Source organism: Lampetra planeri, chromosome 8, assembly GCF_965212315.1.
Source record: "Lampetra planeri chromosome 8, kcLamPlan1.2.h2, whole genome shotgun sequence".
In the NCBI taxonomy this organism is placed as follows: Eukaryota; Metazoa; Chordata; class Hyperoartia; order Petromyzontiformes; family Petromyzontidae; genus Lampetra; species Lampetra planeri.
This window is the reverse complement of record NC_136114.1, coordinates 9,861,196-9,882,651: the sequence shown is the minus strand read 5'-3', so window position 1 is coordinate 9,882,651 and position 21,456 is coordinate 9,861,196. Positions and strand designations below refer to the sequence as shown.

At 42.1% G+C, this 21,456-nt stretch overlaps 1 protein-coding gene and 1 long non-coding RNA gene across 10 annotated transcripts in view; one reads left to right on the top strand and one right to left on the bottom strand.

The window, feature by feature from the left end:
• The window catches only part of LOC144720304 (neuron navigator 2-like), a 281,685-nt gene that overhangs the window by 124,654 nt on the left and 135,575 nt on the right, over positions 1-21,456 (bottom strand). For all 9 annotated transcript variants that reach the window (XM_078596960.1, XM_078596951.1, XM_078596953.1 and 6 more), the window contains exons 2-3: positions 15,603-15,720; positions 12,521-12,573 (exon numbers count right to left, since the gene is read on the bottom strand). In XM_078596960.1, the coding sequence (XP_078453086.1) occupies positions 12,521-12,573; positions 15,603-15,720 (171 nt within the window). The remainder of the gene's footprint in view (positions 1-12,520; positions 12,574-15,602; positions 15,721-21,456) is intronic.
• LOC144720307 (uncharacterized) lies at positions 4,508-20,062 on the top strand. The gene is made up of 2 exons (XR_013585740.1): positions 4,508-5,261; positions 19,311-20,062. It is a non-coding gene; the product is annotated as an uncharacterized LOC144720307 (long non-coding RNA).

Sequence of the window (21,456 nt, the reverse complement as noted above, 5' to 3'; positions counted from 1 at the left end):
TTGAATAGACGTGACTTAACCGAAAGAAACAAATAATAATTCCTGCAGTCACGAAAGTTCTAAAATTAAGGTCAATTGAATATTTTAACGCGCACAATGTCCAGCGGAAGTAATCAAATCGTAAACAATTTCTTACAATTCCACTACTTAAAGGTTAGCCTTCTCGTGCCATGTCAGACATGGGGATTATTTGACTATGCTGCATCACGCTAATCAATGTGGGTCGGTGAAGGTGGGGGAGGGAACGCAGGACCGATTTGGATATCGCTCGCCACTGATGTGAACCGTGAATGGGCATACAACTTGGCTCCCCCGGTTCAAAGCGAAGCATGCTAACCACTGCGCCACCACCCTTTTCCCCAAGTGAAGAAATAGCTCGGAGGATATTACAGAATGCAGCTGGATAATGTTCTAAGGAACACACGCTTCGTGAATCCGTCACATGAATAAAATGTGGCAAAAAAACTGGTGCGCAATGAGCAAAACTGATTTCCATGGCATCCTCACATCGGCAATAGTAAATCGCAACGAATGTGGATTTAGGCTCCATTTAGGAAGGCAAACAAACCGTTTCAAATCGGAGATTACTGCGGTTTGCGCTAGGGCAACGAAGCACATCGCTTATGAGGCACATAGAAACAATTTTCACCAGCAGCAAAACTCCTCGAAATTAAATGAGTGTGCATACGATGCACACTCATTAATTATTATTATTATTATGAACAACAACCAATTAATTGCACATGATAGGATTTCATTATCCATGCTGTACAAGTCTACAGAGTGGAATTGTTGTGCTGTGAAGAATATCAGCGCTGTCAAGTATAAGGGCGTTTGCCTGAAACATCACCTACTATATATTTATATTTTTAAGAGAGTATTGTTGACAAATTCGCTGAGTTGGTTTGTTAATTGTGCTTGTGCACCACCGCCAATGAAAATAATCTCCGATTAATTTGTTTCAAAGTCCAGGGTGGTCCAGATGCCTTGTGACCCCCCAATTAATTAACCCCTAACGTGTTTTTGCTTTAAATTTTCACGTCATTTTTAAATAAAGCTTACTTAAAATATATTACGTTTTAGAGATTTAAATGAAAGCGCGTCACAGGACATCTGGACCACCCGGTAAGAATGATCCCCCACGTTTTGTTCGTATGACCGGTAGGGGTCACGCGTGAGCTATTGCCAGATTTACTATGTACTATGTAGTATATACTTTAGTTTTTTACGTGGTTGTTTAGTTACTGCAGCTACATACTATTAACATTCCTTGCCTTTATTAATGCTACCCCTATCCCCTCCCTTTGATGCTGCTAATCCTGCATAATGCACGGGCATAATATGACTTGAAACCCCCCGCCCACCTCCTACGCATTTCACAAGTAGTACTAATCACATACCTGCATTTCCCATAAATATGCTAAATTCCTCTTGATATGCAAATTATTTTGTCAAGGCGCCCTTCCCCCCTTCCAACCCAGCTTAAATATACGCTCCAAGCGTGGTAGTGTTTCATTCAGACGCTGTCTCCCCGACAGACCTGGTCTTCACCTGAGGACGGCTGCTTGCGTTGTGGCCGAAACGTCGTGAGAATTATTTTATTATGTTTTATTTTTATTATTTTATTACTTCCCTTCTACGTGACTTTACCGAAAGAACCAAGAAGACTATTGCCAGATGTACGTGGACAGAGAGGCAGGCACGGGATGCGACTGTGCTACTGGACTTGCAACCCAAGAGGTCGTCAGTTCGTTTGATGTATCAGCACGAGAGTCAAAACACTTGGGCAGGCTTCTTAAATGTCTAGCCTCTGTCCATCCAGCAGCATAAATGCGTGCACCACAGTATGATAAGGTAAAGTGTGGGTACTCCCACTTATCCCAAGATGTGAAGACAGCGTGGAAGAGTAGGCCAAAACACTCTCTAAGAGCTTCTTCTAGCGGAGGTATTTCTAGCAACAGTGGTGTGAGCAAGCAATTGTAGGCGCTGCACCTTATCCATTTTATTATTCTGACAAATGCTCAACAAAACTGCATCGCCCCAATGTTGTCCTGTAAATTGTATACAACATCAATAAAGTAAAGGTCGTAACATCATTTTACAATGTCTCCCCAGGATGATCGTGCCACCAAATATGAATGCACATTGATCAGCGGAGGCCAGACGGAGAGAGAGAGTGTGTGGCAGTGGTATTGCTAAAGGTTCCTGGCACGCAAGCTGGGCACGTGGTTCCCTGTGACGTTGCCTCGCACGTTTATTTTGAAACTGTGAAAGAAATTTAAAAAAAAACCCCCCAAGGGCAAAACGTTGGGTTGGGTCAAATTTGCGGGTGGGGAGAGGAGGGAGCAACAGCTGCACACAAACCAACCCGCACCGCCACCCCACAAGCCTGGCCGTGGCCTCGACGCGCAAAGCAAAGCGGAGGAAGACGGACGGGAGAAAAAGAAAGATGCACGATCCCACTGGCGGCACTGCTGCCCTGTTTATACAACGGGGCCCGCAAGTGGCCTGTAATTCTTCAGTGCGCGGTGGATCAAGGGGAAAAGCCATACAGTACAATGCCCCAGAGGACTCGTTTGAGACGTTACAAAGCCTTCGAATGTTTTCACTGAAATCCCCTTCATTTTAACTTTTACCGTGTGATGTCTGCGATGTCAAAAAATGGCAATAAAGGAATAACGCTAGTTTATGATCAAACAAATGCTTTTGCTGTCCAGAGATTAGCTTCTAAATCGAGGGGCGAATGGCTTTTTTTTTCTCTCGAGTGACAACTTAGTAGGTGAAATTGCACTGCAATGTGCACACAATTTGGCATTCTGGCACAGCTTACCCATTTAAAAATTGCACGCAAAGTTGGCTTCGTAATATTGGTTTTCAACTTTGAGGTGAATATGCTACATACATAGTCTCATACGGGTTATATAACATTCAATACACCTTAAACAATTCATTGTATTGACTTAAAGCTTTCGTGACTGCAGGAATGCATATTCTTTGGGTCTTTCGGTAAAGTCACGTATATAGAACAATAAAATAATAAAAATGAAAATAAAGTGAATAAAAAATAATAAAAATATCACGACGTTTCGATCGCAACACAAGCAATCGTTTTATTGTTCTATCTACGTGAATTTACCGAAAGACACAAAGAATATGAATCCATTGTATTCTTGCATAAATTAGATAAGGGACATATCGACAGCAGTAAAGGCACATAAAGTTACTGGCAAAAGAGGTCCCATTTTGCACATCAATTTGTATGCAAGACTTCAGCAATTTAACAATCATGAGATGAATAACAACCTGCCTCATAACAGAACAATACCAAGGAGTGGAACTTTGTAGTATCGATATCACGACGCTGTATACTTGAACTCTGGTGGCACTGCACATTTAATACAATAACACTCGTCACAGCAGCATAAGAACAAAACACCCGAGTTGGCAAGCAGACGTGAAGACTACAAGTTTAAAATAAAATATTTGCATTGAACCGTGAAGTGATTTACACACTCAAATAATACAACCTTCCACTGAAAATAAATACAATAAGATTGAAAATGAAATGCGCCTGTCGCATTAATCACTGATGAATTAGCAAGGGGACAAACAGCAAATGGATGGGGTGGTATTTATGCTCCTTATCTGAGCAATGCTTTGCTGATGACTAACTGTCGATTTTCCACAACATCCAATTACAAAGAATGGACCTGATGAGTCACACATTTCCTCATCCTCTTGGGAATAAAGCAACCTCAGCCACAACTTTACAGAACGAGTAATTCTATATAAGAGTATTGGGCATTATTTAAGCACGCTCTAAAAAAAATCCTTCCGATGTATAATCTCCTCCAGTATTTAATAAGCGGGTCGAACTTGCTTAGGCCTTCCTTTACTGTGTAAGCTTTTGTGTGTGTGTGGGCGGGGGGGGGGGGTATTGGTAAATAATCCGCATAAGTGTTACAGTATATTGGTCGTACAGGACGTAAGATGAATAACACCCGGTTCAGGGAACAATCAAAGAAACGGTAAAAATGGCCAAACAAACGTCGGTACATGGCAGGCAGGAGGCGGAGGAGGAGGGGTATGTGGTTGACTTTGACAATGTCCAAGCATTATGCAATGTTCGTCATTATTGGCTCAAGACTAAAGCACTCCCGAGCCAAATATGATGGAGAGAAGCCCGTGTAACTTCCACCGAGCCGACAGCTACAGCCTGAGCACCACAGCTCTGAGAACGGATTGTTCAGAAATAAATGTAACGTGAAGTTAAACCTGCTACATTAGTCACACCGCTTCCGCTAACACCAAGATGTATACGAACCCACTTCTGAAATTACGAATATCCTTGAACAACATTGGGATGTTTCACAGCACACTCATGAAACGTGACATAATTGATAATTGTAATGTAATGAATTACTTTAACTTCCGGTTCACGTGGCTGGCAGATTGCCTCATATAAACCAACACCAATACCCCGCCATACGCCACTAAGTGACGGTGGAGTCACCACGGCGCCTGTGCCAGGCTAGGTGCACTTTGAGGCCACCACGTGAAGTGTCGAAGTCTCGCTGCTGGCAGGAGGTCTCGGGACAGACCTAGCAGGTGCTATGGGTTGGCTGACTGAGATGACCGGTAGATGCACCACCAGCTGTACCCCCCCACTGTGCCACTTTGCTTCATTTTATACGCCCGGCGCTCCACTCGTTGTTGTGAGCGTCGCTCCTCTGCTGGAGGGCGACTGCCTCCAACTGCCCAGTAGCGACGTCCTTCACGAGCCTCCTCCACAGAGGCTGATCTTGACACCGTTGGTACCAGTCGTCGGCATCTAAACACTCCTCGAATCATCGTCATCATCAATACTATAATGGAGCAAGTGCGAGTTTGTCTCTGGCTGTCCGGATTTTTGTTTAAAAGCCCATTTTTTTGAGCGCGTAACATTTGCATGTACGCGAATGTACAGTACTTATGCTGATGTTATTTCGCGCCGTGATAATCATGGAACTATTGATCTCATGTATTTTTAAATGTCAGTAAAAATGTTCGATTAAAACTTGAGGAAACATTACATTTGGGTTTCCGACAGTTCGTTTTGCCACGCACGTTGACTACATCGATGGTCCGAGGACAAGACAGGCGCCTCATTCACGACCCAACTCACAACACGTCTGAACAGCGATGTTTCTGCGGTGCAACGAGCCGGTGGGTTTTATTTTCGAGAGGTCAAGTCAGTTAAGCAGAGGACGGAAGAAGACAAGGTGAGAACAAATTATTTGGAATTTTTGCTTTAATTGCGTCAATTTTGGTAAAAATGTTCAGTACTGTCAACTTAGCACTCTTGCGCTAGGGAACTGTTTTGTGACATGTTATCGCATTAAGAATGGTTAATAAGTTGTTTTTTAAATACAAAAAACCTTCACGGTAATGTACATTCATTTCTTACTGAGTGTAGTTTAGATTGTACTAATTATCATTCATAGGTTCGAATTGAAGTCCGAAGGCCCCCAAATCCTCCGCAGGACCTAAGAGATGAGGGCCTCAGTTTAACACGTAGGCTTTCGCGACCAATATTATTCATAATAAACGTTTTTGGGTTAGATTGCGTTATTTATAAATGCGTCGTAACCCTCCACCACCCGACATGGCCAATCAGCAAAAAAGTGTCACGTTGACAAAAGACAAATAGTTCACTACTTTAGCCCACCAGTGTGTTGAAGAGTGAATCCACAACATAAAAAAAATTCGGGCGAATTGCCCGATGATGCTGGAAATAGTTACCAGCGAAACGTCGTACTCAAAAACTGTAAATGTTGTGGATTCACTCTTCAACACACCGGTGGGCTAAAGCAGTGAACTATTTGTCTTTTGTCAACGTGACACTTTTTTGCTGATTGGCCGTGTCGGGTGGTGGAGGGTTACGACACATTTATAAATAACGCGATCTGACCCAAAAACGTTGATTATGAAATGAGGGCCTGTAAGGGCACCGAAATCTTCTCGTATTATTAACAACCGCGACAACACAATATAATTATGGCGGTTGACAACTTATAAACGAATCACGATAGAAATGGATAATGATGATGTAACATTATCACGTACACGTTAACTTCCGTTTACCCTGCTTGGCTAAGGTCTGGGGTCAGGATATGCAATCACTTGCTGAGCACCACCCTGGTGATCGCCTCGTGATACTGGGTGTAATTTTAAACGAAACGTATATTAATAGTCACAATTATGCACCGGTTGCCTTTCAGCGTATTGCTTTGCTGAAAACAACATCGACTGGCATGTTTTGTTCATATGAACCTCATGGTAGTACCCCGGGGTACCATGGTAGTACCCCGGCTCTCGCATAATGTCCGTGATGCAGTCATTTTTAGTCTGTTGATGGTCGGCGATGCGGCAATCGACTCATCTCGACGAGCTGTACACGATGCACCACTACGGTGCGTACCGCGAGCGTTCAGGGTTTCAGCGCAATCGTCCTCGCTGCGTTTCGACATCGCGGAGTAGCACTGATTTCGGAATGATTGGTACCCCAGTCACGGAGTTAAGTACACCCCTGGAAAAAATAGTGTCCCAGAAATAACATATTTAATTGCCTCGGCATTTTTGTATTATTTGATACCCCGGGGTACCGCCATGAGGATCACGTAACAACTGGATTCGTTGGACTGTGTCAGGTAGCAGGAGGGTGTCCAACACCAATTGGCTTTATACTTCTTGCACGATTTAACCTAGAAAATAGTTATTAAACCTCATACAATCTCTTGAAGACCTGGATGAACCTATGAAAGAGGCCCTGTGACCATCTATTGGGGTGGATTTTTATTTTTACATCGGAGCCAATTTTGGCCAAGTTACTGCCAAAATATGGTCTCTCTTACCAAAAATTGTCACAGTATCTTTTCTGTTTGCCAAACTATGGAATGCAGATTGACATGCCCTCTGACACGTAGGTCGTTGTAGATAATGTACCTGGCAACGAATTACCCGGGTGGCTAGGAGTGGAGCTTAACTGATGGCTATGGAGATGAGCTTGCGATTGCTATATACAGTATTGTAATCTGGACACTCTCGCCTTTTAAAGGCATGTAAGCCCACGTTTGACCATATCAGACCCCTGACAACACTTGTGATTGCAGTTGCCATGACCAACCCCCCAACTTGTACTGCAACCTTGCATGATTTTAGCTTTCCCCAGCTGGAAACCACACTGCAGCCAATCATACCCAATAGACAATTCAAAAAATCCCTTTGAAGTTGCAACAAACTCTTAAGTAATGAAGTGTAGCTGAGGTTATAAAATACTGTACCGGCGTTTGCCAGTGAATATCACTTTGTATATTCCGAGAAATAACCCTGCTAATAGAAATAGCCTTTTTGTAAGTGTGAAAAATAATCGGAGCTCACAAGATCGGTATGAAATACGCCACATTCCGGCCAAGGTAAATTGTAAATAAGAATACTAGGTGATATGATGATTAAATACGGTAAAATAAGACAACTTTATCAAACTAGAAGAAAATTTAGTGTGATTTTGAGCATGTAAAATAACACAACCCAATGCGAAAAAAATACATCCAAGATACCCATTGTAGAAACTATATACACACACACAGAAGGGTGTTGTCCTTGAAGTGTCAAGGTTTTTACAGGACTCAACCTGAGGTCTAGCTACAGCCCACTTTAACAGCCTTCCTACTCTCTGTGCAGGACAATTAATTTTATTACGCCGCACACTACGATGCATCGACGTCAATACAAGCATACCGATGTGTACCGAAAGCATCCATTCTCATTGCGCTTCAAACGAGCAACACATTCAAGTTGAGTATTCACTGTACTCACCTTTTTTTTTCTCTCTCTCTCTACTGCACTCGCTTAGCATTTCCTTCGAATGTCAATTGAGCAGGGCTGATGGAAAACATCCTGTTCCCACGCATTTGGCCTTATTTAGGTTTTACAAACCGAAACGGAACTCCGTCCTGCCATCTCGCCAAAAGCAACAAGGCCATACCTAGCGTTCCGCTCAAAACTTCCTGTTTAAGGCGAAATATTTGGGCGGACGACTTTTAGTGCTGACTCACACCGTAAATCCGCAGCTGTCACAATAAACACTAAACAGTGGGAATTAAAAATAACGGAATCCCCTTTTTTATAGGATTTCTTTAAATTCAAGATTGTTTTTTCTTATTCTAACTTTTAAACGGTAAAATACTTTTCCTAAATTCCTTCTTCAAATAAACAGTCTGGCGATTCAAAGTGTAATAAATTGCGTTTGCTTTTAGGTGACACATTTAGGGAGTCGAATGCAAGATTTAAAAGAGAAACAATAAATATGGAGCTTTCAGACAATTCACCCTTTTGTGGACATTTCGAAACTGGCACGACGCAGAATCACACACGAGTGTGTCTGCTACAACAGGGAAATAATGATAATAATTACAATAATAACACAAGCAATATTGATGGTTGTGAAGGTGATTGTTTATCAAGATAGTTTCAAAATACCATGGTGAATCAAGGTAGGAAAAACGTAGCCTAATATGTTCAAATAAATACGACACTACTGCACCTTGTAAAAGAGTCAACGTTATGTTGTTATGTACACTTTACTGCACACAATGTGCACCTAATACAATAATAATGAATGATATTAAGGTTAACATTTGCATTAATTAGTGTACGCACAACGTTTACTTGCAACACACACTGGTGTTTACATGTTACATGAAAAAAAGTAAAATATTTACCTCGGAACCATTTTTTTATCAAGTGCAAGTGACAATACGTGAATCAGTTGGAAATTAAATTTGCTCACAGCTGCCCTGGGATTTGCTCTGGTACTATATATGAAAAAAGATAAATGCTGTAAATCTATCTTGTCCTCCATGGAGCCCACACTGAAAATTGTATTATCTTTATATAAGTCATAATTTTGGTAATGGATATGCTGGTTATTGATAGATTATGCGAAAGCCTAAATTAAATACAGGAACGTGTCAGAGGAATACTAATCTAATTCCCAATTAGGAACGACGGAGTGCTTATTTACGCGTTCAATTTTGTGCAAGATAGCTCTAATAATTGATTTCAAATCGCATCACTCACGCGATTAATTACAAAAGACAACCATCAATATCGAGACATCTGATCAAACAAGCTGAGCTCGAGATGCATTATATTCCACCTTAAAAGTGATCAAGGCTCTACGACCAATTATGGGCAAAATAGCATCGCATTAAGGGCTGCTTTGAACATCAAAGACAGGAAATCACCTCTGGTGAGCACCTTGTATGTTATAAACACGTTGATTGGTAGTGACAGGTGGCATGTTCCTCGGACTCGATTTGGCGAGGCTAGATTAGCTTGCAAAGGAGCAACATTCACACTGACAGCTCTTCACAAAACCGCATCTCACGTGAAAAGCTGCGGCTCAGCTGCTTCATTACCGCATTGCCGGGTGATGAACACGTGACAAACGATTTGCCTAATCCTAACCCTGCCAATCCGAAACATGGCAATAGTTAAGATTCGCAACATATGTATTATTGTGTGGTGCACGTAACGAGGGTCTTGTTATCAGAAAAATAACATTACTGTAATGTTATTGGTGAAAAATAAGGGTGTGAATAATGCGTAGATTGGTCGATTCTATATGGATGCTGAAGCTCACGATTCAAGCATTGAATTATGTGTGTAAGAATCAATGTTTTTCAATTTGTATATGCTGTATGTAACAGGACCACGTCACACCTTCAGTCAGGAGAGGTTGCTACATTTACCACAATGTAAAAAAAAATCCATTCCTGAATCAAATCACAAACCTAAATTATGTAAATTAATTGAATGAAAGTGGTTATACATCATTTGATGGGAAAATATGCGTTTTTTATCACGAGATGATATCTTCCTCCTCAGTGCCTCATATATATGTTTGTTGTTTGCCAAACCTAATTTACATGATCATTTTACAACCTACGTACGTGGTTTTCAATCATTTGTGCAGTACATCCTGTTGATCTAAGCCCATGGTCACAACCGCTAAGTGAAAATTGCAGCGTACTTCCACGACTAGCCAACAGACCATGCTGGCGATTATCAAAAGCAGTTGTCGCTTGAATTTTGACTTAAAACTTTCGTGACTGCAGGAATTCATATTCTTGGTTCTTTCGGTAAAGTCACGTAAATAGAAAATAAAAAGAAAGTAAAAAAAACCACGGCGTTTCGATCGCAACACAAGCGGTCTTCATGTGTTTCGATCAAAACGTCGTGAGTTTTTTAAATTTTCTTTTTATTTTCTATCTACGTGACTTTATCAAAAGAACCAAGAACACAGTTGTCACTTGATTTTGCTTAGATGATGGTCTGCGGCACTCTCTCTGTGGGGAAAATGAGGTGACAGAAGAAATGGAAATCTCTGCAGTAAAGCAGAAAGTCTGTATTTCCGGCCAAACGAAGGAGGAATAAAAAGCAACTGATGATATTCAAGCAGGAGGAAATTGACACCAGCGCGTTAGCACATCATCATTATTTATATATATATATATGTATAGTTCAATTACCCTATTAGTTGGAAGCCAAATTTTGTTTCTTTGGTGACCTAATACCGAGGTGGTAGACACTAGAAAGTGCTTAACCCTGCTGCGCTCACATTTAACTCAACAAACATGTAAAAGCAAAGGTAGTCATTTTGGGATCACTACTGTTACAAGGCCTAGAGTGCAGCCACAGATATACAGTAATCACATATCCTCTCTGACCATTTAACTGCAGTGTAGTGTTTGTGCATGGGGTAGTTGTGTAGATGTTCACATATCCAACCATTTCACATATTCGCCTATACCTCAGTCCTCAGCGGGTCGGATATGCGACGTTATGCTGTACACAGTTGACGTGGGTGTGTTTTAAAATGGTACATTTAGTGCATCTTGCTTTAGAAGATGCCTTCTCTGTTAGATTTTCTGATTGCTGATGTGAGCTCTTTCGAGACCGTGGTGGTATTTGGTTTTGTAACACAGTTCAAACGTAGAAATGGATCAAATAAGGCAGAAGACAATAACCGTGACAATCTAAAAATAATCGGACGAAACAAATCCTCGTCATGCTAAATTCTCTAGGAATTCAAAAGCAATGTTTAATTTCCTTTTATAATTATGAGAAGCACTTATGAAATCCCTACATGGTTCTTAAATAGTCCTCAGCAGGCATCTCTGCTATGCAACCAGTTGTGGTGCCTTAGATACTTCAAATATTTATCCTGCTTGCCTTCTCAAGTTTATTTCTGAAAAGAAACACTCAATGGGTAAACAGACGTGCGTGAACTGCGGTGGAATGGCAATCTGTAAAACTGCAGGACAAAAATACCCCAGGAAATGTTCACAGCACCGTAACCAGCGGAGAGAATCAAGTTGCTGGCAGACTCAGCGAAAGCTGAGTGATTTGAAAACAGCTGGTTTATACTCAAAAGAGCTAAGCAATCAAGACAATTCCTTTAACGGTCATATGCTGTGTTAATCTACACTTACACAACCTAATTATGCTAGTTTTAGGCTGAAAGGCATCGATTTACGTTGATAAACGTCTTTGGCATCCAATTACAGTACTGCGGGCATATATAGCCAGCTATTAGAAGTATGAAAGTTATTTCCAGTTCGTCACTGTATATAAAAAAAAACCGTACTGTAAAATAAAAAAGGTTTAAATCTACACTATCAAACTAAAGAATGTAAGTGTTAAAATATCACAATCTGTTATTATAAACCTTCGGAGACATTCAAACATAAACCAACACATTCTCAAAATTCTCAAAGCATCAAGTTGAATTCATAGCTTAGATAAAACACCCACTCCGCACATACCTTCACGACTGAAGCTTGCAAATGCAAATCGTTAGTTCCCCTAATCGGGAAATAAACGCTGCGACAGACACTTTCTCCGTCTCTTCTGACAGCTTGCTGCAGCAATGCCGCTCGAGTTGAGCCTTGCTGCTATGTCGAAGACCCGTTATTCCTACTCATTTCTAAGGGATCTGGGTTTTTTTTCTCCCGTGTCTGAATGCACGCTGCCAGGCCCAGAGATGCTTTAGCTTCCAGCCAATAAAGTTTTGGAGGTAAAGTTGTACGCCTGGTGGACTTTCCGACAAAGTTGCCGTTGGGAGCCTAATTCCAGAAATGCATTCCAGGCTGTGTCTTGGTCGCTCCGTTACAAAGTATTACAAGCTGAATGTGAGCATTGTATGATAAATGCACACTTATTCTGCGATGTCCTCAATAAGGATTTATCCCAATAAAAAATGCACTGCTTTTCGTATTGAACCAGATCATTGCCAGCGTGTCCCTGATGGGAAGTGCATTTCCCACACACAGTAAAGACAGACAGCATTATTCACATTTTCCAGATTCAACTTTTTCTGCCGATTCCTTCAAACAGAGACATGCACATTGGCACTTACCCCATAGCCAAAGAGCTTCCTCTATACTGTCAGGGAAATTCAGGTGGATTAACTCACCATCTGAGCCTGGCTCCTTGGGCAGCCGTTGATGTTTTCAATCTTCTCATTGGCTAAAAAAGGAAAATGACAAGGTTGCATTTAATCGACCAAGTGGTTTATGTGGAAAAGAAAAAAAATAGTTTTTTCAGTAGCTGACTGTATTATTAATTTACTTAGTAAACATCCGTTCTGGGGCTGTTCAAATATCAAGCGCTGTTCGTTCAATTTTTAGTTCCACATAACATTAATCGCATCTCTAGGGATCGTCTAGGGTAGCCTTCATTGCATTCAGCTTCCAATTGTTGCCTGCGGCACACAGGAGCATTCAGCTGTAACAGGCTCCATGTGCACCGGCAGAAATAGCCACACTTTAGCACTTTTTCTCTGGCTGACCTTATTATTAGGGGCGAGTTAATGAAATAAATAAAGCACACACAGCCCCTGTGGCTCCCCTCCCCTCCGTCTGACAAAAGGAGTTGCGTGTGAATGTGAGCCACCCCATCGCTGTCTCTCCATCCCTCCCCCTCAAACAAATCCCTCCCTAACAAAACCCCTCCCTGGCTCCTTTGCCGTCCTCCAACCCAAGCCCGGACTCCCACCTCGCGCGTTTTGCCACCCATCCAAGCCGCCGCTTTTCTGGCGAACGTTTGCCGAGCATAAGTTTCCCAATCCCCCCCCCCAGCGCTCACACTATCTGACTGGCCAGGTTGGGCTGCGTTGCTCTTTTTGAGTGGAGAGACGTTGAGAGGGCAAGGAAACCCACAGGTCACTAACGCACTTCTTTTTTCCACCCCCTAACGCTGCTGCTACTGCTGTTGCTGCAACACCACAACTGCCTTCTGCCAAATTGTGAATTTTTTTTCGAGTGGTCTGTAAAAGGCCAACTTTTTTAAACTGCTTGAATTTTTTCTTTGATTTTGATATTCATAATGTATCCCTTATGTTCGCCCCCGCATGACTAATATTGACTGCCAAATCCTGCCCATTACAAAAACCAACATCATTGACCCCCAGCATACTTTTACATGTGAATTTATGATTTATTTTATAACTTACATGAACGTAGAAGGGGAATATATATATATATACCAATAATGAATGCTTGCTCTCAGCAAGACTTGGTTTAATTCTGTGGGAAAAGTACTGTTTTACATTAACGATACATATATTTTTGCAATAATATTCTTTATAGCTAATATTTTCATTTCATATACAGAAGTTAACTGTTTCTCTGAATTACATAAATGAAGTCCTCATGTATCTAAAATGAAGTATAGCTGTTTTTGTGGCCTTAAAGTTCGATAAAGTAAATGTGTATGCAATACAGTAGCATGCACGCAATAACAAGAATGACAGATTAGTCCAATACCTGTTTATCATACAACACCCGGGCACAGGTGTGGTGGTGTAACCAACACAAGAATACCCTGTATAACCTTAAAAAAATTGGTGGTTTCAGGTGCTGTTTGCGAGAATCTATGGAAGCTCAGACAGCAAGAGGTGGCAGTGTGGGTAGTAATACGCAGAGCCACCGTTTTCTTTCCAGCGCAGATGTTTACACATTGCACCAGGTCCTGATGTTTAAAGCATAATCAAGTGGAGGCACAGCTCAAGTTCTGATAGCACGGTGCCGGGATTCTAACTTCCACACCTGGTATAGAGGAGGTTGTGGGTTCGATCCAAAAGCCTTACGATGCCCGTATATTTTCTAGCGTGCATGTTCTCCACATTTAGAAACATGCGTTTAGAGTATTTGGCTGCTGTACATTTCCACATGATAAGCCACTTCGTTGAACTATCGCTTGTGGCCAGATTGCTTATGAAAAATAACTGCATAGCTCAGTGGGATTTTACCTCGTAAAATAAAAAATATATAGTTTAGTTTAATCCTCCACTGATGTTGGCTGTGGCTGGGTATCGAAATCAGGTAGCCAGGGTTGCAGTGCAGTACACTTGGCACAATGAAACCAGACCCCCAACAAAACACTAAACATGCGTCAAAAAAAAAATAACAGATGAGTGCTTACACATAATCAGAGATAAACATGAAGGGACTTTGGGGGAGACAACATGGTAAGCACGGTGTACATTGTTCACGAAACAAGACAAGTTTCCAAAAGTTGTGGATTTTATCGGTTATTTATTTAACTCCTTTAAAGAAGTAAACGTGTGTGTGCGTGCCTGAGGAAGAATACTTGGCCATGATCAGTACACCTGCCAAAAATTCAGCAAGCTATTATGTAACCATGCACCCTGCTCTTCTTCTGTGAAGTTCAATCCTGAGTGCACATTACTTACAGTGGTAAATGCACCCTTAAAAAGTGTTGTGGTTAGCGATAAAAACTATCCTGAAAGATCAAAACCCTAACACTTGACCACGGCACTGGTGAACATCGAGGCCTGCATTTGGTGTGATTGCTAGGACATCTATAAAGATTTACATTCATCACGTAATTCGAAATACTGAAACGGCATCTCAAAGCGCTTCAAACCGCAGACGAGAAATACAAAACACCGTTGCTCGAAATTGTCCCAAAATCACGCGACAGCCAGATTTGTCGCCTGATGAAGCTTGTTATAATTACTGGCGAAACGTCGAACTCAGATTGTAAATGTTGTGGCTTGGCTCTCCAACACACAGGTTAGTGCTGTACTAGTATATTACACTATACACTATACTACTATACACAATACACTACACTATACACTATACTACTATACACTAGTGCTGTACTAGTGACGAATTGGCACGTTCTGCTTATGTGACAACCCTTACTAGTTGTCTGTGTCGGGTGGTGGCGGATTTTAACGACAAATTTATATATTGACAGGATTTAACCCCCCCAAAAAACCTCTATTATGGATGATATTGTTCGTGAAAGCCTGCGTGTTAAACTGATCAGGCGACAGATCTACGATGAAGCAGCCCACACACAAAACAGGGGAACAAGAGCCATCAAAGTTCAGCGAACGGTTAGAGTCAACATGTTGTCTGTCACGGCAGACAGGCTTAACGTCAACCTCCCACAGAATGCCGTGACAGACGATGTTACGCAGCCCTGGAGAGCCAGGACTGGGTAACAAAGCAGCCAACACTTACCCACAACTTGGATAATCTCCGCCAGCAAAACACCATCACTGACGTCTTGTTGAAGGTCTCGGATCAGTCGCTTGTGACCCGACTTTGCCAAGTAGTGGTTGGCCCAGTCGGTGTAGATCTGCAACCGAGATATGAAACAAGAGGGAGGTGGAAACGTGAATAAAAGTCAAAGTAAACAATGTCTCCATGGCTTTGCATTCCACATTTTTGCGTACCTCTAATGCGTCCGTCAGTCAGCTCCACGCTTGCCATTGCGAATGTGTGCGTGGGTGTGTATTAAGTCACGAAAGCGAGCTATTATATGTCATATAAACAAACTTGGACTACGCATTTTGTAAGACCACCAGTGTGTACCCTCATCCACTGCACCAGCGTAATAGAGCTGTTGTGAAGTTCATCGTCAAACATCAGATGACGCCGACGTATGCGAGCACATAAGCAGCGCAAATATAAATCAACTCGAAAAATCGAGGCTACACGAATGGCAGTTAAAACAACACTCAAACTATGACGTTAAAAAAAATATATACCTGCAAAAAAAAAACTTCAAACAGCACCGAATTTGTACTTGGAAACAAAATGCAAAGTCAAAGTCCATCCACCCCGCCCAGGGACCAGAGTGCTCGCGTGAGAGTCCCTCGATCCCTGGCGGCAACTTGCCGAGAATGAAGCGACACAACGAGGAGCCAGCAGCCCACGGGCAAGCCAGCGGCAGGGCACGGCGTGTACGGGGCACGGGAGGCGGGTCAGGAAGCTTGCGAGGGAACAAGAGACAGCAGATCCACCCCACACCACCCCACTCCACCACCACCACGGCAGGGAGTCTCCCGCCGGCTGACAAGGGAGAGGGCTGGCTGGGGGCGCGGCTCACCTTATAGGATTACAGTTGTGGCAGCCAACTGTGGCGACTTCAATAAAAAAAATGTCTCTTTAAGATGACCTTAGGATTCTAGATTTGAAGCTTTCGTGACTGCAACGATTCATACTCTTAGTTCTTTCGGTAAAGTCACGTAGGTAAAACATGAAATTAAAATTGATAAAATGATGCAGCAAATCTGGCTGTGACGGTCCCACCTGATGACGGAGACTTGTGTTGCCTCCGAAACGTCGTGATTTTTATTTTATTTTTTATTAATTTTAATTTCATTTTTTACCTACGTGACTTTACCAAAAGAACTAAGAGTATGACCTTAGGACCCAATATTGGAAAGAGAGTGGGTCCTTGCCTGTAGGATTTGGCAGTTCACCGGCATTGATTCGGGCAAGTCTGACTGCTTATGAGACACTGCATGTCTCATAGTGCCGTGGTGGCGAGATGTTAACTACTTAGCCTGGTATACAGGAGATCGTGGGTTTGATCCAGACCCTGACGCCTGATGCTGTATATTTGGAGTTTGTGTATCTCTCTGGCCGTGGTCTAGTGGATTTTTCTCCCGGTCCTCTGATTTTCCCTCCACATTTAAAAATAGTTTAGTCCTGAATCACTGCTGCTGAAATTATGCACTCCCACTAGATGACCTTGTGGCTGATGGGTCGTGAAAAAAACACGTTTTATTTTTCTGTGGAGAGATGGCGATATAAGTATACGATAAATAGGTATATTGTCTGTTTATTTATTGTGTAAAGATGTTCTCTCACTTGTTTGAATGAAATAATGCTGAAATACATGCATGTATGTTTTGGGGGAGGGGGGTGGTTGATGTAGCTTCTAAATTATTAATTTTGCTTTATTTGCAGTAGAATATTGCGGAAAATCTGTTTAGTTCACTAAAATTAATGTCAATAAAGTAAATGAACACGTGTATATGGACCACCCTTGCACCAGGACAACCAAGTAAAATATTTCAATAAAGAAAATACAGAACTATGCACAGTATTGTATTCATGGAAGGTTCATAAACTTATGAAACAAATACTCTAAGGTACGTTATTTAACATAACCGGTATTACGGTTATTTATCGACCCATATTTACCAGCATGAAGTATTGCAGTAATTCTGCATTGCTCGACAAACAACCTGTATTTATGCATTTATATGAAGACGTGGAGGGGTGGGGGTGAGGGGTTTGGACAATGGTTCGTGCACTCCTCTATGAGCCCAGCGTCTAGAGATTGCTTCCTGGCCACGGCTCACAGCGTGGTATCTGAACCTGTCCTGGGCCCCTTCTTCATCAACCCATAGGCATGCAACAGTGGCGAGATGTTAATTAACTCGCCTGGTATGCACGAGGGCATAGGTTCGATCCCGACCCTGACGATGCCAACTGTATACTTGGGAGTTTGCGTGTCTCTCTCCCCCGTGGTCGCGTGGATTTTTCTCTGGGTGCTCTAGTTTTATCCATCCACATTTAGAATCAACACGTGTTTAGAGTATTTGGCTGCAATAAATTTCTACGCGATAAGCCACTTCGTTGAGCTATCATTTGTGGCCAGGTCGCTTCTGAAAAAGAGCTGTATAGCTAGCTCAGTGGGCCTTACCTGGTGAAATAAAAAGTTTAGTGTATATCATTTACCAGCATGAAATATGGTCAAACACCCCCTCCTCCATGCTCCAGCAGTCGATTGTAAAAGGGGTGTACGTAATTTTTGTTATGCGATGTGCCAAATGTTGTGGGCGTTGAGGAGGCAAAGTCATATACACACACAAACGACTTGACAAACTGGTTTTCTCAGTAACGACAATGTTATACTTGCAGATATGCGGCAAAGTGCCACGCATTTACATGTATCATCTCTATTTGGAAGGAAATGGCAGCCACATTGCCATGATGACCATCAACTCTAATACACACAACTGTTTACAAATGATTTATCGTAATCCGTTGGACCATTACATTAAACCAGAGTCATATGGGGTTTTTTCATATAATCAAAACGTCTAAATTCCTGTTTATGGAAAATAAAGTCAGCGGACTCGAGTGTAAATGGTTTGTGTTTGCTTAGGTGTTGAACGTTTTTGCATTAGTTTGCTTCACTTTTTCCGCTCAGCCACTAGGGTGCCACACGACAATTAGTTCGGCTTTGGCAACGCTGTGCTTCCAATGTGCCAACTTTTGAAGGTAACCATTTCATATGTACAACAACACAACGGCGAATCGCCAAAAAAAAAAGTGCCGTTGTTTTTTTTTTAACCGCCACATAAAATAATTCCATGAATAACCGATTTTGAAATCCGTTGTGACTAAACAGCAACAGCTGTTCAGTTTTAAATTGTTTCTTTCTGGCAATTCAATAGGGTCCCTCCGAGTCATCTTGTTAACATCCATGACTCAACCAAGCCACCCCTTCCATCATAACAAACATACAACTCAGCAATTCATTTCAAATGCATTCTTCGTGGTATATCACTAAATGGTGACCTTTCAACGTTTTTTTTTATCTTGTGCACAATCCATCTCCTGTGAGTCGAAACATCACTGAAGGGAAAACACTGAATAATGATGCCTGAATACTTGCCTGTGCGTGAATGCGTGTATATATAAACGTGTTCATTCCATATTTACATTAACAGCAAATTTCCACAACATCCGGGGGGGTACTTGTCTTTGTCTGTGTTATTATTATCGTCACTGCTAAGGAGAGCCTGACTAAGTCTCATATATCTCTTTAAGGTAGATGCTGCCAAGTTTTTGCAGATGAGGCGATGATTGCGATGTGTTTTCCAATTTTGTATTGTGCGTGTCCATTTGCGTGCGTATTTTTGTCAGAGGGCGACTGGAGCCTCCAGTCGCCCAACAACAACGGAGCGCAGAGGAGCGACACAACAACGAGTGGAGTGCCGGGCGGATAAAATACAGCAAGTTGGCACAGTCAGGGGCAGAGCTGTTGCATCTGCCAGTCATCTTAGTCAGTCAACCCACAGCACCTGGGTCTGTCCCCTGACCTCCTGTCACCGAGCCTACGACACTCTACGTGGCCTCAAAGTGCACCTTGCCTGGCACAGGCGTCGTGGTGACGTCACCGCCACTTAGTTGCGAGTGGCGGGTGTTGTTGTATTTTTGTTATGTGTGTGTGCACATTAACGTGAACTGGGTGGTCACTGTTTACAAGGCAGGTTACAAGCAGGGAACGGCAGGATGTGACACCCACTCCTTAGCTTTATATATATCAACTCTTTGAAGTCTGAGTAATAACATTGAAATATCATATCTTTCAAAAATCTATGAACTCTCTGAGGCTTTAGTTATAAACCTTATGTATCGCATATCTTTGAAAGGCTGCTTCTACTCTCAACATATTTTGTATTTAAGTTACATTCCCAAAGAACTCGAGTTTTGCATGCACTTTAAAGAGTCATGAAAATGTTTGCGATGAATGTATTCAATTTATGTTTTAACAATCACGCTTTAATTTAAATTAAAAAAAGAACTTCATGACCGATGAGTTCACTTCACTTAACCGACTAAACGATGACAGCAGGTTTATCGCTTCCAGCATTAAAGCATTTATTGCACGTGTACGCGATGGAAATTCATCTGCAATATAAAAATGTACTGTTTTCCAACATGTCTGGCAGATGGCTTTCCCATCCCATCACAATGTATTACCCATTGCTGATGTGTCAGCCATCGAGCCGTGCTCAGTCCGTGCCACCAGCCCGCCCCCCCCCCAAAACCGTGTGTCCCACTTTTGCCTGTTCCCAGTCGGCCTCTTCGCGCGTGGGCACGAGCCACTTTAAAAAAAAGAATCGCAAAGGCACACGACTTAAACAAGGGTCGTTGAAGACCCCAGCAACGGCAGAAGCACATACACCTCCCCCCCCCCCCGGACAGCTCAACATTTCATGAGGCCCTCTTGGGACAAAGTGTGCTCGCCCTCGCTCAGATCATTGCTCGCCCACATTTCCACAAGTGTTCTGCCATGGAAGAAAAAGAAAATCACAGATACCTTCCTCACCACCCCCCTCTCCGCCTCCTCAGCTTTAAATCACACCAAGCCTATTTTTAGGAGCCTGGTAAAATGTAAGTAGTCTATATGGACTGAGCTGTTAAACTATCCTTTGCGAGATCTCAATGGACGAGTGTCCTCATTTAACCTGATGTAAAAAGGGATGTTTATTAAAATCATTACCCCTTTTATGCTTGACATTGTATTAATATGACCTTCAACATTATGTAATTCTACTTTAAAGTGATGTACACGAAATTCAGAGATCCATCCTTAAATGTTACATACACTATTCTGTTTATACAATTGTCAGGAAATATTCGGTTTAAAGTTGATCTTGACAATATCGTTTTCAAATGCCGAGAAAAAAATCCAAACCTACGGTAAATATATCTCTCCGACATGTTTTCGGATTGTACCGTCGTGTGTTTTTTTTTGGCACGATGAATGAATTTCTGAAGAAGCCCCCAGAACGTGGAGATAAAACGTCGGACATCGTATCGAATGACAACGTAAGCACACCGGTGACCCTAAGCAGTAATGTAGCGTATATTCCAACCATCCAAAATCGAGCAACTGGCCAAGTCAGTGGACGGAAGGTTGTAGCAGTCACACTGCCCAGGACTATATATAGGACCAAACATTTGTCCAAACCTAAGGTGTTACTACAGCTGTTTGAGATACCGTGGTGACACTGTTCTTGTATTTTGACCAAAGATAGTCACTCTACCGTTACATCCACAAGCACAAGTTCATATCCATTATAGACTGACAAGCAGCATGCAGTCATAAAGTAAGCAAACGTTTGTTACCATTGTTTTTTCTCCTGGTCGAGAAGGCAACACATGATAAAGGAGCACACACTCTGTGGGGATCTTCTACAGATTAATCTAAACTTAGCAATGCAACCACTTTCAATACTAAAAAACGCACAGTTATTATAATAATGAAAACACGACATGATAA